The sequence below is a fragment of the Carassius gibelio genome, chromosome B21 (assembly GCF_023724105.1).
Source record: "Carassius gibelio isolate Cgi1373 ecotype wild population from Czech Republic chromosome B21, carGib1.2-hapl.c, whole genome shotgun sequence".
Classification (NCBI taxonomy): Eukaryota; Metazoa; Chordata; class Actinopteri; order Cypriniformes; family Cyprinidae; genus Carassius; species Carassius gibelio.
In genome coordinates, this window is record NC_068416.1 from 8,430,858 (window position 1) to 8,450,943 (window position 20,086).

General features: G+C 35.3%; 1 protein-coding gene across 1 annotated transcript in view; it reads right to left on the reverse strand.

Annotated features, from left to right (window-relative positions):
• Positions 1 to 18,738: 18,738 nt before the first annotated feature.
• The window catches only part of LOC127986041 (DNA repair protein RAD50), a 224,260-nt gene continuing 222,912 nt past the window's right edge, over positions 18,739 to 20,086 (reverse strand). Inside the window, exon 23 of the mRNA XM_052588246.1 lies at positions 18,739 to 18,838. Coding sequence (XP_052444206.1) covers positions 18,811 to 18,838 — 28 coding nt within the window. The 3' untranslated portion in view covers positions 18,739 to 18,810. The remainder of the gene's footprint in view (positions 18,839 to 20,086) is intronic.

The window sequence follows — 20,086 nt, forward strand, 5'->3', positions numbered from 1 at the left end:
AATGATTAAAAAAATGGGCAGACATTGGATCCAAAATGCAAAAGTCTCACACTGTGTTTCTCTCTTGAACACACAGGCATGTGTGTGCATACACACACATAGAGTAATGTGACACTGTAACAGAGAAAATTGAGAATATGTGAAATGAAATCAATGGATCAAATAAAGGGAAGACACTGGGTCCAAAATGCAAACGCCACACACTGTCTCTCTCTTGAAAACATGTAAACACACACACTCTCTCTCTCTCTCTCTCTCTCTCTCTCACACACACACACAAGATGTGAAAACAAGCATCATTTGCACAAAGTGCAATCATCCAATTTGCAAGAGACACGCAGTTATGATCTGTGACGTTCAAGAAACACTAATTACAGTTAGTATTTATCTGCATACAGTTAGTATGCAGATAATAAGTAAATATAGTTAGGATTATATTTAAAACACTTAGTTATTTATTTTTATTTTTAGATTTTATATTTACCATTTTATAATTATTATACTTTTGCTGTTATTTTATTTTTTTGTTCATAATTGCTGTTGCCTTTTGAATATGAGTCACTGTTCATTGAACAGTACAAAAAAACGATTTAATTAAAATGTTTATTTTAACAGGTTTATAAAAAAAATGTTATAATGAATGAATTGCATTTTTATTAAATTAGAATGAAAACAATGGGTAACAAAATGCTTTCCATTTGTTCTCTTTCTAACACAATGCTCAGCTTTGACTGTGTTATAAAGTCAAATTGGCATTTCAAATTACCATTTAAACCAAACAAACAAACAGAAAACGTATATATATTCAAATCAACAACCTAAAAAATTGAGAAAATATGTGCAAAAACAACTAGGGAATTCACAAGCTTTGCTTAGAGAGCTGGACATCAATCTAGTGGTTAACAATGGTATTGTTATATATATATATATATATATATATATATATATATATATATATATATATATATATATATATATATATATATTATTTCATGGGGGAAAACAGATCATAATTATTGCATAAATATTATTACCATAAAATTAAAAAGAATAAATATTATTGAATAAAAATATATTACATAGATTTTACTGGGGGGAAAAATATTTGATTTCAGGAGTCTGGTCACTTTTGACCACGAAGGTCCTGAGTGTGACTCCTAAATGAAGAACCCCAGAGGGTTAAATAATGCTTTAAATGCTTAGTTACAATCACTGTAGTTTGTACAATGTGGGAATGGGTGCACATATTAATTATGGGCAACAACCAAATATTTTTATATTTACAGTTATAAGTAAGAATAAAAACAAGTGTTTTCTTTGATTGGCTAATTCTTTACCCCTCTCAGTAGTCCATTTTATACTTCAAATTAATAAGTGGGCACATCTGTTTTTATTATATTGGTATTAAATCAAGTGTCTACTACATATTTTCTAATCAAGTAGAAAAGAAGTGTGCTTTCATCCACTGATCGTGATCATTAATAGAAAACTGCAGTAAGACAATATTATTTGATTGGACGGCAATGTGGAGCTAAAAAGCTAAATGTTTGCCCTACCTCTTCACTGTTCCCACATCTCAGACCTCAAATACATAAAGTATTACCTTATTAGACATTTTTTGAAGTACAGAATATAAGAAAATACTATGCACAATTTATTGAAACAACCAATTCTTTATTTACCCTCGTAAGATCCACTCTCATTGGATCCATGCAAACCTCATAGGTGACCCATTTCAACCTCAAAAAAGTGAGTTATCACTGAAAGGTGATGAGTTTGCATCTATGGCACTACATGCACACAACACTCAAAGAAGGTCAAAACAGATTTGGCCGAACTCGCTGCAGAAGCCTGGGTTGGTGTCGAGTTCCTCTCTTCTTCCTCGACCTACATATCTTACAGGTTAGAAAAGATAGAAAAAAAAAATATTATTCCAATGTTCATTATTTTTGTAATGTTTTAATTCATCATTAAAAGCAAAACACCACATGGCAGCAACTAACACAACATACCTGGAATACAATTTTTGAATAGGTCTCCACACTGCATATACGTTTCCAATCTGTACATTTAGTAAAACTCTGCCTTGTAGTATGAGGAGAAAGCACTCCAATTTGTGACACCTGTAGACATGTAAACGTACACACATTCAAAAATCAACAAGGGTGGAATTAATTAACTGATTGTTCAAGCAAATAACAAGAATTTCTTAAGATTTTTTACAAATACGTAAAAAGTTATACAAAAACTACTGGGGAAGACTTGGGATCGTCTTCTGAAGGCTTCCCTCGTCACAAGGTCTCTGAAGCAAATGCACACAAGGGCCAGTGTCAGAATTGCCTCATCACCCTCGTGGAGAACAACATAGATAAAAATGTCCTCCAGAACAGATACTGACAAATGTAAGCAAACAAATGAAGAAATATGAAGATATTGGCCCAGTGCCCAGTTTTTGAATGTATCTGTCTTTGTTTTGGGTATTAATGTTTGTAGTGGGAAAGACCAGTATGCTGAGAGCAGTGCTGGTTAAAACTAGTTATAAATAGTAAAAGTAAATAGTTACTGTTATTTAATATCAGTTATTTCATATATAATTGAACTAACACTGTGTATAGACTGTACAACGTGTATACACAAATACATAGTTGATTTAACATCTGCATTTAAAGTCTAACCTTAAAATGCATGCTTTTTATGTACCCTTCTCACTTTAAATACTTTGTCCAATTCTCACAATAAACTAGTTGTGTATTAGCATGAATATTGCTGGGATATTGCCTGTTTATTATTATTTAACATATATAGCACATATTAATGTCTTATTCTTCAAAACCTTATTCTAAATATTTAATCCTAACCAATTCTTAAACTTAACAACTACTTTACTAAGTATTACTAAGCAGTAATTAGGATCACGTGATAATCTAAAGTGTGAACAGAATAATTTATGTAGTTACTTGAAAGAATTAAAAAGAAACATTTCATGTCTATCCTTGTATCATTAACTTGTCAAGGTTGATACAGGATTTAGAAAGTAATTCATAATAAGAAATTAAATACTTTCTGGAGAGAGTAACTTGTACAGTAATTTAGAGTAACCCAACACTGGCTGAGAGTTAAAATTTCTAAAATGTACAATTGCTAGTGACTCAGACAGTATACCACAAGAATTCCATGGTCCTTGAGACAACTGTTCATGTAGTTCACTTGGTCCCCCTTGAGGCTTCCCTTTAACACAGTAAATGGTGTCAGAAATAAAACGAAGAAAGTTTAAACTTTGGAAAGACAGCAATGTTTTGCAAATCAGGTTCTCAACTTTTATGGCTCAGGCACTTTAATACTAAATTCAGTCAGCGCTCATGAATGGACTTTCCTTTTAACCGTGTTTGGGCAATAACAAAAGTGAAAATGTGCCTTTCTCTACACTGCAAGTTGCAAAAATATATATTTTAATTTTACAGTAAAAAAGGGATGACATTTCACATTGGCATAAATTGTGGTAATGCAGGCATGATAGAACCATAGACTGGATAGGACTGATTAAATAAATTAACAATTAATGCATAATTTGGATTATGACAATTGCTGATAAGATAATTCTGTGTAGGACTTGGTAATTAGTCTAATGAAAGATGCATGCTAAAAGAGGTCAACAATACGTTATTGTATTGTTCAAGTCTTACAATACTATGAGGCTTCCATTAAACAAATTAGGCTACTGAGCAACCATTAATGTCAATAAAATAATATTAACAATAATAAAAAAAAAAGCCAACTTACCTTATCTTTGCCAAAGATAAGTGGTTGCAGACATGATTCTTCACCACATGAAGTTCCATGGTGGGTTTGAACCACTGATCTATATATGACTGGATCACTCATCGCGTTCTAAACTGCCAACAAACAGTGAAGCCACTGGAAGTGTTCAATCAACCATTTTATTAATACCTACCATAGATTGTATAAAAACATGAAAGTAGTGTCCGTGATGTCACCCGTAGACTTCTGAAGTGTGTTTTTGACAGTAAAAGAAATAGACACAGCAACCCCACTGGATTAAACTGAGACAAGTGAAGTTGATAAGAAGCACACACTTCCTGGGGGTCGAGCGTACTGCGCAGACTCAAACTGAGCTTGATGACGTAAATATCATGTGGGCAAGCCTTCTCTCCTCGCAGTGCCAAGAGAAATCTGAATTACCCACCAAATCTTGAAGACGTTATTGAATAATTTTGCCCAATTGCTTTTATGGACTCTCTATGGGCTTCTCCCCTGACTTTATGCCTCCACGTCCCCCCGAATGCCTCATAGACAGTAAAAATTGCCTGCCAGCGTCTCCTCCTGTCCATACGGTAATTTCTCTACTGTGCGACAGAGAGTTGCAGGTTATGACACAGTCATTAGCTTATTTTTACAAGAACTGCTTCTACTGTGCATTTAGAAATTTCTAGAATCTCTGTTCCAGGTTTTTTATTAGTGTAAAAATTTTTCCAAATTACTTTTCCAAAATAAAAAAGTAAGTAAGCGAAATTTTCACTTATTTTTCACAAAATCTTGAAGTGTTCCTGTAGCTCAGTGGTAGAACATTGCATTAGCAAGTGCAAGTTTGGGGGGTTCGATTCCTCGGCAGTAGCGGAGCCAAAGGGCCAGACGAAGTCCTTGCCACCCCTGTTGCCACCCCGCTGAAAACATTACACTGTTTGATTTTTACGAACATTCATTCAGTATTCAAACAGCGCGCACGCCTCGTCCGGTTACAGCAGGATACACGGTAAAACTCTGTCTAACATTATATATTCACATTATAATGCTTGATCTGTAGATAAAAGGCTGTGGATTTGCATAAAATGACTTTATTGTGTGTATTTGTATTTCATATTTGTTGCTGTTTTAACGACTCACTACCATGTGCCTGCTAAGTTAGATCACACACATCACAAGGACTATGAATCGGCATCAAACGCACAACAACTGGAATTTAAAACTGTGAAGAAACAAATGATCAATAAAGTGTTGGACGGATATACACTAGGATTTGTGCGCTCGACATTACTTCACTTTGTGCCGTGAACTTCTAAATGCGCACTGTGATCCCATTTTGCTTTGAGCACATCATTCTGCACCCGCTGTTTTGAAGCGTTTCATATTATCATATTATCGTTTTGTGCACTGAAAGATTATTAAAAGCCTATATTTTTTATACCTAGCCTACACAATACATTTAAAATAAGCATAATTTAATTGTATATTATTTATGTGTAGTGTAGGCTATATAAATATACTATATACTAATAGTAATTTGTTTTTATTAACATGTTTACACTTTATAAAGTTACTGTGCAGATTTTTTCAAGAATTCTTTTTTGCTTCTCATTTATACACTCACTCACTAAGTTTAATAAAAATACATTATACATTTATGTAATATTTAAAGATGTTAACTGTAATCTTACAATGCAAAATGATAACTTAAAAAGGATAAAATTCATCACAATTATGTAAGTATGTGGATATTTGCCACGGGGCGAGGGCTTCAATAACCTCTCTCTCTTTTGACCATACATGAGTTTGCATCCCTGATAGTAGATGTGACTGAGATACATATTTGAATGTATATAACTGCCTTGTCCTGCCTTGTTTTGACATGTCCAAGTTTACCTCAGTTTTTGTTTACTACTGGACTTGATTAGTCCAAGGAGCACTTTGAATACTTGTTGTTTTTGCTGTATACTTAATACATATATAAGTGTGTACATTTTGGAAAATAAACAACTTTAATTTATTCTGTATACATTTTGTGGAAAATAATTTATTTTTAGTGTAATTGAACACTTTGTATATTGACTCCCCAAAGTAATACCTTGCCACCCCTGTTTTTAAAGTCTAGCTCTGCCACTGTTCCCCGGGAACACATGATGGGTAAAAATTGTTGCCTGAATGCACTCTAAGACACTTTGGATAAAAGTGTCTGCTAAATGCATTAATTTAATATTATTTAATTAAAATTTACTCAATAAAATGTACTTATTCATTTTTTTATTTTTACTTAACTTAGTTAAGTAGATTCACTTAATTTCCAAATGTGTTAAATTTACTTGAAAAATGCTTGTGCAAAAACTTGCCAAATAAAAATTAAGTAAATTTACTTATTGTTTTTTTCAGTGTTGTTCTAGTCTCCGCTGTCTTTCAGGGCAGTAGAGGTCCTTTCTAGGTGCTGATCCACCATCTGGTCTGAATACGTACTGGATCCGGGCGACTGCAGTGACCCTCTGATCTGGATACAGACTGGATCTGGTGGCTACGGTGACCTCGGAATAAGAGAGAAACTACATTAGCGTAGATGCCATTCTTCTAATGATGTAGCAAGTACATAGGGTGTTATGGGAAGTGTTCCCGGTTCCGGTTTACCTAATTAATGCAGCCTAAAAATCCTTTAACGGATTTGGATATTAAAAGCATATTAGTATGTTATGTGTAAGCCAGGTTAAAGAGATGGGTCTTTAATCTAGATTTAAACTGCAAGAGTGTGTCTGCCTCCCGAACAATGTTAGGTAGGTTATTCCAGAGTTTAGTCCCCAAATAGGAAAAGGATCTGCCGCCCGCAGTTGATTTTGATATTCTAGGTATTATCAAATTGCCTGAGTTTTGAGAACATAGCGGACATTGGATTATAATGTAAAAGGAGCTCATTCAAATACTGAGGTGCTAAACCATTCAGGGCTTTATAAGTAATAAGCAATATTTTAAAATCTATATGATGTTTGATAGGGAGCCAGTGCAGTGTTGACAGGACCGGGCTAATATCTTGCTCTTGCTGCTGCATTTTGGACTAGCTGTAGTTTTTTTATTAAGCGTGCAGAACAACCACCCAATAAAGCATTACAATAATCTAACCTTGAGGTCATAAATGCATGGATTAACATTTCTGCATTTGACATTTAGAGCATATATATATATATATATATATATATATATATATATATATATATATATATATATATATACACACACACATACATGTGTGGATATATAGAACCCCCCCCCACCCCACACACACACACATAAAAGTAAATTTGTTGCTAGCTTAGTAATAACGTGTCTGTGTGAAGTTTAAATTAAAAATACTTACTGTTGTTTGTGCACATGCACACAAACGACGCAGACATTCAACGTTGTCAACGTTTTAAGTGTTAGTAAAGACCAAAGATTGTTTTTTTTTTTACTTTCCGCCACGGCAAACACCATTTTTTTTTACGGTTGGTAAACAATGCAAATTATCTTCTTATCGATGCTTCTTCCTGTTTCAAAATAAATTATGGCGTTATTTTTTAGTCAAATGTTATGAACGTGTAAGACATGCTCACAAGCACATTATGTCATTTCACACGCGCAAAAATGAACCTTCAGCTGGCATGATAAAAGTACTTGCGCACAAATTCAACAACGCGAGAGGTGTACATGTAGCTGCGAGCGAGCGCCTGGCATACTCTCATAGGTTAACTCTGCTTGTACAGTGGAATCCTGCTCGCAAGGTGCTGTTTTGCTCGCGCAGTGGATTTCTGCTCCCTCGAGTCTACATGACTTTTGACAATTTGGGGGCGGAAACCAAGGAGGGCACTGACCCTCTTACGATTGGTCACTTTCACACAGGGACATCCTTGTACCTTGATTGACAGCTCTAATTACAGGGAGCACGGAGTTGGGTTAAGTTACCACCGAAGAAGAGTGGGAATGAATTAGAATGAGTTTTCTAATATACATAAAATGTCTCTCAACATAATGCTGCGCAGATCATAGTTAAATCAATTACCATCAATGAATATATTAGCCAACGATGAAAGCCTACGTTTTATTAAGTAAGTTGACATGAACGTTACATATTTTCTAACTGAATCATAACAGAATTGTTTTCACATGTACTTTTTCATGTGAAAACGTGTCAGATTACTTGACTGCAACCCTGTTCCCTGAAAAAGCGGGAACGAGATCGTTTGCTTGCTTCAGTTAAAGTATAACGTGCCAAGTGTTGTCGACTCGTACATTACACGTCACGCGCTGATGTCACGTGTCGTTACGGGATCTTCAAGGGTTGTGTGTGAAAGCACGCACATATACCGGGTCATCACTGGCAGTGTGAAAGTGCCAAATCTAGCGACCAGGGAACAATTACAAGAACACTTTACCCCTGTATTTGCCGGAATGGCAGTGTGAAAGGGGCTCAAGATAAACTGGAGTGACTTTGTGTCAGACATGTCACTTTTCTCACATCTGATTGGTCCAACTTCAGTTTGAGATCTCTAACCCAGAACATAACCTGCCCAGGAGCAGGTTAGCCGTGGAGTGTAAGTTACTATGGCAATGAATGCAGCTAAAAGCCAAGCCACTTACATGGTACCTAAAACCCAGGATTGGTGCAAACTAAACTGAAACTTACCTGGCTAGCCAGCTAATCCAGCTTCATGGTACAAGCCCCAGGTATATTATGCATTTTTTATTGACATTGATATTTTTACATTTATTTCCAGAGAGATATTATTGAGTTTACAGGCTAAAGTGGTCTTGCTGTTGTAAACACTGTTGCTATTGTAGAAAAAAAAAAATATTTGCGTCACATTTAAAATATAATTATATAATTAATTTCTGAATTGTTTTTATTTTAATAAGATAAATCAGAGAATGAGAAAATCTTAAGAAGCCTTACCAGTGTTGTGATAATTTTTTAAGGCACTCAACGTGTTAAAAAATAAATAAGTACTGTAATATAATAAAAGTTTAGTCAAATAACATAAAAAAGACCAGACCCCTCGATGCCTGTGAAACGTTTCTCCCTCAAACAGCACGCTAGCGTTACTTCTACACTACAGGTTACACACAGCAACATATCTTCTCACATCACATTGTTCTTGTAAAATAATAATAAGTAAATAAACATCAAAATCATTTCACTGAGAATGAAACACCACTTACCAGCTGCCACGTTGTTGAAAATATCCTTTAGCAATTAAAAAATGCGCGTGCGGCGTGAGGATTCGTCCCGGTCAGGTGAAAGGTCATCATGTTGGTCATTTTATTTACGGCTTAATTATTATTAATAAATTGTACTAATATTATGATTGGGCGTGGGCAGGCATTCACGAAAGGGAATGTTATAACAAAAAAACTTCGAGGAAATTTTGCTTTGACAAAGGGCACTTAAGGGGCAAAGGAGCAGGTTCTCAAGTGAACCGGTTCTTTCGGACAATTTGATCAAATAAACCAATTGAAAAAAAACAACAAAAAAAACGGTTCACCGGTTCTTTTGCGCTGGATGTAATGTCATTAGTGATGACTGCCCTTCATTCAAGCCTTCAGTTTACCCGCATGTATAACATAAGCAAAGAATCAGTTCACCAATCAATCACCAAAAGAATCAGTTCTGTTCAGACGAGCTGTGAGTCAGTCTGCTTCACACTGAATCACACATGCGCAGTATCATTAGCTCCTCGGTTCTTGAATCGGACGCGTCCGAAAGAAACGGTTCTCAGTTCAGTGTACAAATAAATGTCGAAATAAATAGAGCATCGCGTTAGTTCAGTCAGGTCATGTTAGTCACGCTTGCACCAGCTGACAGTCAGCTGTTCCTGACGTTTACCAATCCAGACTCGACACCTATCACATGCGGTCAATTTAAATTCAGTGTCTCTCCATCGCATTGCTGCTTGCAATTAACTCCCTCCTCCAAACCCAACTCCACCAGCTGAACCTGTAATCTGATCTAACTTGTTCTTTCTTTACAGTGTCTTTATTGGAAGCAGACTCTATGACATTTTGTTTACAACTCATGTAATTGTGAATTGTAATTATGTATGCTTATGGTTCTGTTCTGTACCCCAGGGGGGGTTGTCTTGCTGCTTTCCCCACTCTGTCCAAGCATGGCTGCATGGACAGGCGTGTGGAGTGTTGCCCAGAACATAACCATACTGCCAACACTAACTGTATTCAATTATAATTGTCATAAATATACTTGACGGAAGTGGTCCTGATTGAATTATTATTTATTATTGTTCTACATAGTTTGAAGATAATTTTTTTTTAAATCTTTATCCCGGAAATATATATATTTTTTTATTAAGGAAGAGGATTGGCAGTCAAATGGGGGTTCAGAACATTTTTTCAGGGTCTTGAGACCCCCCAAGACCCCCCCTGGCGCCGTCGGTGGATATCCACCGCAGGCTGATGCGAGACGCTCCTCGAATTAATACCATAGACAGTAAAAGAAATGGACACAGCGACCCCATTGGAACTCAATTGAGACAAGTGAAGCCCATTTTTAGCGTTTTTTAGCACTTCCGTTTCTGACGCGCAGACTCAAACGAAGCTAGACGACGTCAGCAACCTGTCTGACAGATGTAAATCTTCTAGTAGCTGTGCGTGCAAACAGCCATCGTTAATCTTGCAGAGACAGCGAGCTTGAGCGGGGAGTTCTTTGTCGTGAGTGAGCAGGAGTAAGTATTCTGATTAATTATTTTGTATAGTATTTTAAAATGTAACGCCAGTACGCCATATTAAGTTAATTGCCTGCGAGCTTCTCCACCTGTCTGTACGGTAATGCGACAGAGAGTCAAGTGGTTATGACGCAATCGTTAGCCTATTTTTTACATAAACTGTTTATACGGGGCCATAATGTAACATAGAAGGTAATGGAGCCCTTTATACATTGTCGTGTATCTTTAGAAATAAATCATGGACAAACGGAGTCTTTAAACGCTTCAGATGTAAAGTAATTCGCTGTCAAAGTGACGCCAAAATGAATGGGAGTCAATGGGAATGCTAACGCAAGTGAAGTTCTGCTAAAAGATGGCAGCCCCCACCCGACTTCAACTTCCAGTCGAGTTCCTTGCCGCCTGATTAATACATGCACCAATGCAGTGTGGTTATATCACTCCAGATCTTCTCATGAGCTCCCTCTATGGGGCCCTACAATTCACTGCTAAAAGCAGAAGAGAAAGCAGGAGGCGTGTGTTAAACAGCGTTTTATATATATATATATATATATATATATATATATATATATATATATATATATATATATATATATATATATATATATATATATTATATATATATATACACATATAGTGGTAATGGTTAAAGGACGTGTGTGGACACTGTAGTGCCGGACAAAAGGTCAAGAAGCTACTACATCAGGGGAGCCACTGTTATGCAGAGTTTAGCTCCAGCTGTAATTAAATACTCCTGAACCAGCTAATCAAGCTCTTGAGGATTACTAGAAACTTCCAGACAGGTGTTTTGGAGCTACACTCTGCAGGACAGAAGTTTGACGTGTGCTACATGCATCATGGGGTTCTCTTTAAAAATGCATAGTATATTTGAACACACTCACCACTTCACTGAAAAGTTATTTTTGGTCACTTCACAGAAATACTGCACAAAATGTGTACTGTAAAACATCATACCATATTTAAGATTGAAAATTTATATTTATGCAAATTCATTTCTGGTATACTGTTATAATGTAAAAAAAAAAAAAAAAAAAAAAAAAAAACTCTCAAAAAGACAAAAATATAATACTTTTGATCCTTCAAAAAGAAATTTTACTAGACTTGGCAATATGCTCTCTTAACACATGTCAAGAGATCTTTCTAGATCTTTCTTTTCCTCATTAGTTTCTTGTCTGTATCTAAGTTTTAAAATCTGGCACCAGACCATCCAGAAACCTCCTTTAACATTTCTTGTTCAGCCTGGCAGAAAAACACACTCTGCAAAGATAATGAAATCACACGTAAGACCAGGACTTGAATCCTCTGAATTTGATTGTTAGTATTAAGAAACAAAAACGCTTTACAAAAGCTGACAGAAATGTTAAATTCCCAGAAGGAAAAATATTTTGTGCTTCAGCCCTTAAATGTTACCACATATGAGAGCAACGAAAGTGAATAAAACCAATAAAGCATTTAAAAGACACTCAAATAATTAATTAATCTAATTATTCTAATAAGTAAATAAAAAGCTGTGTATCATCTCACCTTACAGTTATCCATTCTCAGTTCTGTAAGGTAGATTTCATTTGTCTAACAGGTAAATTAAATATTGCAGTCACATTCTACTTAAGGTATAGACCGTTTTGGATTACTACAGTTACTAGTTACTACACTTATAATGCTTAATTATCCTCTGAAAAACATTTCACTTCTCTGCCCAGCTTATCAATAAGCTCTCCCAATAACTTTTATTGGTTTTCTAGCGGAATCTTATCGCATACCACATCCTTCAGTAAGATTATCTTTTCCTGGAAATAACAGGTTAAATGAATATTGCAATCATATTCTGCATATTAAAATTGATGATTAAGGCTTACTTGTACTATACTATGGGGCGCCGTTTGTAAAGCAGCTCATGCTGAAAATAACAGCAACATTTTGTCACATTTAGCTTCAAACAATGTTCAAAAAACTGGTATGAATTTTTGACAGTCACTTTTTAGCACATTTACAACAATATTTGTCAACTTAGAGATATTTTAAATAGTTAAATATAAATATTAAATGTTACACAAATGTTAAATCTTAATACTAAATCTAAATGTTAAATCCTAATCTGAAAGTTAAATCTAAATCTAAATATTAAATCTAAATATGAATGTAAATGTAAAATCTAAATGATAAATATAAATCTAAATGTTAAATCTAAATATAAATGTTAAATCTAAATGTTAAATCTAAATTTAAATATATATGTTAAATATAAATATAAATGTTAAATATAAATGTTAAATATAAATATAAATGTTAACTATAAATATTAAATATAAATCTAAATGTTTAATATAAATGTTTCGGGTGAAACTAAATATTTAGCTAATATGCAAATTCAACATGCTGGAAGTGCCAAAATAATAGCGCGATGAGGTCAGTGTGTGTGCATCTGTGTCAAATAAGTAACTAATAAAAACCATCTAATCCGAGGAAATTGACTCTTGGACATGGATTATCGTGATAATGACTACCTAAAATAATAAACACATTTGGGGAAACTGTTTTTGAAGAGTAGGGCTACTGTCACTTTAATGAATGAAAAGTGCAGGACTTATGATGACCTGTAGCCATATTAGCCAGCCACAAGGGGTCTCACTTTGACTAAATGTTATGTCCATAGACTGTATCACTCATGTCATAACTCTCTGTCATGTTCGCATGCTTAAACGCCAGCAAGAGCCTATTTCTCTGAACCAGCTAATCAAGATATTGAGGATTACTAGAAACTTCCAGAGCGGTGTTTTGGAGCTACACTCTGCAGGACAGATGTTTGACGTACGCTACATGCATCATGGGTTTCTCTCTAAAAATTCATAGTATATTTGTGCGCACTCACCACTTCACAGAAATACTGCACAAAATGAGTGCTGTAAAACATCAGACTGTATTTAAGATTGAAAAAATATACAGGTACAACATTACATACCGCTACAGACAATGTAAAAAAAAAAAAAAAATAATAATTTTGATCCTTCATAAATTAATTTGACTTTTGGCCATATTCACGCCTAGCACATGCCAAGAGATTTTTCAAGAAATCAAGCAGAGTCATTTCTTCGTCTTGATGAGTAGGTTTGCAGGTTTCCTGAAATAAAGTAAATGTTATGGTTATTATACTCAAATAAGACAGTTGTATCATATAGAGAAAACATCAAGCTCCTGAGTTCAACTTACCCCATGGTGCTGGTTATACTTGTGTAAATTCCTCATTAGTTTCTTGTCAGTACGGAAATGGTCAAATTCGGCACCAGACCGTCCAGAAACCTCCTTTAACATTTCTTGTTCGGCCTGGCAGAAAAACACACTCTGCAAAGATAATGAAATCACACGTAAGACCAAGACTTGAATCCTCTGATTTTTTTTAAATTCTGATTGATAGCATTAAAAAAAAAAAAAAAAACAGAAAACAAAACGCTTTACAAAAGCTGGCAGAAATGTAAAATTCACAGCAGGAAAAATATTTTGTGCATCAGCCTCAAATGTTACCACATATGAGAGCAACGAAAGTGAACAAACCCAATAAAGCACTCAATAAAACAATGAGACAATGAAAATCTGTGTGTATCATCTCACCTTACAGTAATCCATTTTCACTTTTGCCAGGTAGATTTCATTACTCTAGAAATAACAGGTAAATTAAATATTGTAATCATTTTCTACTTTGTATATTAAAGTATAGAGCGTTTTGGATTACTACAGTTACAATAGCTGCTATACTTATTTAACCTTACCTCATTATTCTCTAACAATCTTTTCACTTCTATTTTCAGCTCATCAATAAGCTCTCCCAAATTTACATCGCTCTTTTTCATAGGAACGCTGGAGACCAAGACAGCAAAAGCAAGCAGTAGTATAGTCTTCATTTTGTCTGTCTGCTTGGGTTTCTCAAGACTTTGTTTGTCTGAATCCAGAGGGACCTGATTCCTCCACTGCTAAATGCTGTGTATATATACTCTCAGAAAGACAAGACTTGACAACCAAGCTTCCTTTTTGCATCGTAAGCTAATCTTCGTTCATTGGCTGGTAACGGCACACTCACAAAATATCTTGATTGAGATGAGGTTGATAATTTGTCATATTGTCCTGATTTCCTGGAAATGACACTGACAAACTGCCAAGAAAGATCTTAATGATTTTGGGTATCAGATCTCTAGACTTCCAGACCTCCGGCAGCCATATCCCCCTGCAGCCCAAGACCAGTTGCCCACTGAAACTAAGCAGGGCTGAGCCTGGTCAGTTCCTGGATGGGAGACCTCCTGGGAAAATAGGTTGCTGCTGGAAGAGGTGCTAGTGAGGCCAGCAGGGGGTGTTCACCCTGTGGTCTGTGTGGGTCCTAGCGCCCCAGTGTAGTGACGGGGACACTATACTGTCAACAAGCACTGTCCTTCGGATGAGACATTAAACCGAGGTCCTGACTCTCTGTGGTCATTAAAAATCCCAGGATGTCTATTCAAAAAGAGTAGAGGTGTGACCAAATTCGCCCATTGGCCTCTGACCTTCATAGTTTCCTAAAAATTCCCTTAATCTGCTGATTGGCTTCATCACTCTGTCTCCTTTCCACCAGTAAGCTGGTGTGTGGAGGGCGTTCTGACACAATATGGCTGCCATCGCATCATCCAGGTGGATGCTGCACACTGGTGGTGGAAGAGGAGATACAGCTTGACAATGTAAAGCGCTTTGAGTGCTTAGAAAAGTGCTATATAAATGCAAGGAATTATTATTATTATTATTAGATGGGGTACTGATGGCTAAATCCTTTGTTAGCTTTTACTTATAAGTTTCAATACTGCAAAATCAAATGATCAATACTGATACCTTTTGCAGCAAATCTGCATGTGTTTGTACTTGCAGTAGCATCGATTCACTGGAGATGCATTAGTCATACAGACGACGGCAGCAAATGTCCATTGATGAACAATGTTTGAGGATGTTGGTTTAAGATGTTGGTTGATTGAACTTAAAAGTTAAAGCTAATTTTAGAAGCATATGTGTGGCAAGGAATCCCCCTAATGACACATTAGTGAGTCATAAATTCACACTTAATATATGTGTGGATATCATTGCTTAATGATCAAACTAAATAACATAATTTTCCCCCCTTCATGTCCTAGAAGAATAAACACGTATGAATTTCATCTCTTTAACTATGGACATGTTCCATTTACATCTGACACTATACATTAATCAAAAAAGACAATATTTAAATAATTCCTCACATTTTATGTATCATTTTATCATTCAAAACCTAATGCAAAATACTAGATTATTTCCTTAAAATAAATGTAACTTGGGTTGATCTTTTGATATATTAATATGTAAAGATAATATTTTTAAACTATCCAATTTAGGGTTGGGAAATTAATATTTGCTGTTTAAATAGATGCATTAAATAGTTAAATAACATCTATTTTTGCACATCCTAAAGTAGCTTGTGTGTAAAGTAAAGTGTGTTTCCCCCAAATTATATAATTTTTATATAATGTGTTTGGTGCCAGCGCTGAGCAGATGTAAATATGGTTTGGATTTTTGTGAATATCATTTTATATTAATTTAAAATGGAATATAATTAATTTGTTTAATTATGATGAATTATTATTTTAAATAGATCAGCAGCACTAGTCCAAATACTTTTTGATGACAACATAACAGATCATGAAATAAAATAAATTAGAATAAGATATTTTTTTATGTATATATATTTCTGAAAGAAGTCAACTAAGTGTTCAAGAAGGCCAACATACACTTTTAGTAGGTAGATGCAGGGAGGCTGATAAGCCTTGTTTTAATCATGCTTCACAACCGTCTGAACAAGAACTGAACTTATTCCATCACCTCTGTAGACTAACAGTCTTTCTTCTCTCATCTGATCTGATGCATCAGTGCAGGTAGGAGATAAGAGTGTTAATGTTACACTTTGTGATCTCTGAGCACTGGTCCTGGTTCTTTCTGATCCTGTAGAAATGCTCAACATAGTTGGATCGTCCCAGGAGCTCCACAAAATCCTCATCGTGGGTGATAACAAGGAGCTGGAAGTTGCGTTGGTGAGAATGACTCTTAATTATTCTGCAAAGAAACCAAAAGTAATACAAGTTGTTGTTTTGCGATGTTCCTCCAGGCAAGGCAAATTTATTTCTAAAGCACATTCAGAACAGCAAGTTCTGACCAAAGTGCTTAAATCATAACTTCACTAAACAGATACAGACAGCATAAAACTTCCAATATCAGGAGTCAGCCTAATATATGCTGGTAAATCACTCCACGATCTAATCAAAGAAAGCACAATCCCCTTTTAATTTAAAACGAGATCGAGGCACAGAGAGCATCACACTGAACACTGTAACACTCTAGAGCAGTTTCTAGGTAAAAGGAGATCTGTAAGATATTCAGGAGCTTGACCATGTAATCCTTTATAAACAAACAGTAACACCTTAAATTTGATGTGAAATTCGACTGGCAGCCAGTGTAATGAAGCAAGAATCAGTGAAATATGGTCTCTCTTTCTCGTTCCGATAAGAAACCTGGCAGTGGCATTCTGAACCAGTTGCAGACAAGATAAAGAAGATTTAGACACACACCAAGGTACAAATTACAGTTATCGAGCCTAGCAGTGACAAAAGCATGAATCAGAGTCTCTTTCTTAAGTCCTTTGCCATTAAAAAGGTTTTCAAATTTCTAAATGGATCTAAGATGATAAAAACATCAACATTTTTTTTTTACAACTGTGCTGATTTGCTTATAAAACTTTAGTTTGTCATCAACAATCACTCCTACGTTTTTTACATGTCCATTCAAATTAGCAGATAGCAGGCCTTGATTGTTGATCATATTAATAGAGGTCAGTGGGCCAAAAACTGCGATCTCAGATTTAGATTCCTTCAGTGTTAAAATTAGCAGCCAACCAGGATCTAACCTCAGACAGACAGTTAAGCAGAGAGAGTATGTTATAGTTATCCTTGTAGTTTAACGGAAAGTAAACCTGAGTATTGTCAGCATTATTATTATTATTTTTTTTTTTTGAGAACGAGTCAATCATTCGTTCGTTATCTGGCTCGGCTCTGTGTTCATCTTCAGTTCTCTCTTCACAACAGTTCAGTCAGTGTACTGTTTGAGTACATGAATTACTCCGGGATATTGGTTTGTTTTAACTCAGAGAGAGTGTAAGCCACATTAATAAAAGTTAACAGCTTAAGTCATTTGTGGACTAATGCGTATTGGAGACACGAACAGTTTAAAACGATAACAATAAACTGCAGTGAACGCGCTCACAACAGACCCGGAAGAGAAGACAATGCTGAATAAAGTCATAGTTTTCGCTATTTTTGGAACAAAATGTATTTTCAATGCTTCAAACAATTCTAACTGACCCTCTGATGTCACATGGACTACTTTGATGATGTTTTTCTTACCTTTCTGGACATGGACAGTATACACACAGCTTCAATGGAGGGACTGAAAGCTCTCGGACTAAATCTAAAATATCTTAAACTGAGTTCTGAAGATGAACGGAGGTCTTACAGGTTTGGAATGACTTGAGGGTGACTTATTATTGACATAATTTTCATTTTTCGCTGAACTAACCCCTTTAAAACCTCCAGCAGAAACCGAAGAGGTACACATCAAGATAACAGGAAGAGCTATCCTCCTTAGTTTCCTGTTTAAAGGCTGGCTGTATTTTCTTCTTCTTCATTTTACAGTTACACACTCCGACCTACTAACAGTTTGATCTATTAACCAATAAAACCACAAGCCAGGTGTGGTTTGACTGAAAGAAGTTTCAGCATCCTCTTCTTATCTCCAAAATCTAACGAAAGCTCTGTGAACAGATAATGTGTGTGTACTGCATAGATAATATTTTCATTAAATATGCATAAATTATTATATATATTTAATGGGAATCCATGGGTGATTCTAAGAGTGACCTTAAAAAATTACTTTTCAATGTAGAGGTAAGAGTGCACAAACATACCCTGCATTTTTCTAGAGAAACCCATAATGCATGTAGCGGCTTTTTGAAAGCAGTGTCTCCTTTGACCATTACCACTCTATAGTTATAGGTCCTTCTTTTCAGGCCAGCGGAGGTGTTCTCATCCACATCAGAGCGTATCTCCACATACTCAATGTCTGTGAGAGATCAGGAGACGTGCAAATAACAATATATTTGTGTTTAAAAGAAATAATCATGGGATATATGAAGTCAAGAAACCAATCATGGCAGACCTTGTCCTCTGTACGTGCTCCGCAATAAATCTCTGATGATTTTATTAATCTCCTCCATCTACATGCTGTGAAACTTCATTATTGTTCTGTAAACAAAAAAACACACAAACACACACACACACACACACACACACACACACACACACACACAAAACTTCCTAAATCTTCAACAAATGTAATCTGCAAATCTCAAAATGGTTTAAAACAAAAAAAAATTCTGTAATAACACTAAAATGTCTTAATTCACTTAAAAATTCAGTAATTTAATCTGATTGATTAGAGTTTCTAGTATTTTATAATTATTAATAAGAATCAAGGCTCGAATTTGCAACTATTTTGGTCTCATATGCGCCCAAAATGTAATTTGGTAGCATTTGTGCGAGTACATATAATTGATGTTGTGCGACCTGTTTTCATTTCTCCAACACATTCAGAGTATGTGCCTTCTGAGTGTTGATACCATGACCTGTTTGCTGCTCTATGAATCATTAGGCTACATAACCAATTGATTCAATTCAAGTATATGTGTATAACGCATTTTACAATACATTGCAAAGCAACTTTACAGAAAATAAGTTTCTACAATATTTTGTAGTATCTTATAAGAGGTGAATTTCAGTATATGTGCATATGACAGGAATTTTTTGAGAATGTTGCACTCCTGTTTCTGTTTGTTATTCTGCACGAAACTTCATGCCAATAAATAAATATTGCTGATTGTGCATTTCCAGCGCTCTCTTTACGTTCGTCTTTTTGACGTTGAAAAAGGAAACGTCTTTTTTTTTTAGACATGGAAAATCGATTTTACAATCGATTCAATGAACACTTATGCTTTAAAAATCGAAAATGTTTTTTTTCACAAAAGTGAAGCAGGAGCTAAAATATTTAGATTTTTGACCGTAGAGGAAGTACCAATACATCCGTCTAGTTGCAAACTGTAGTCTACTAGAGTCTGTGTAGTGTTTTTTGGTCCAATAAGTAATATCTCTGTCTTATCCGATAAACATCTAAATGGCTAAAGTCTATAATCACTGTAACAGTACAAACTGGGCTATAATAATATGTGCAGCATGTATGTACATGATTGTTTTTTAGAAAATAATGTTTATGCGTGGTTAGTGAAAAACTAAACATTTTAAATCACTGGAATAAGGCTATAAAACACATACAGAACATTGGTTCACGGGACTTTTGAGAACTGGATCTTGTAGGCTAGAATCTAATTTATGGTAAAATCATCTTGTTTACTCACTCAAAACAATATATTGATTTAAATTTTCTAAGACACTTTTTGTGTAAAAAGGGTCTATGCGAGAGGCCATGAACCTGCATGC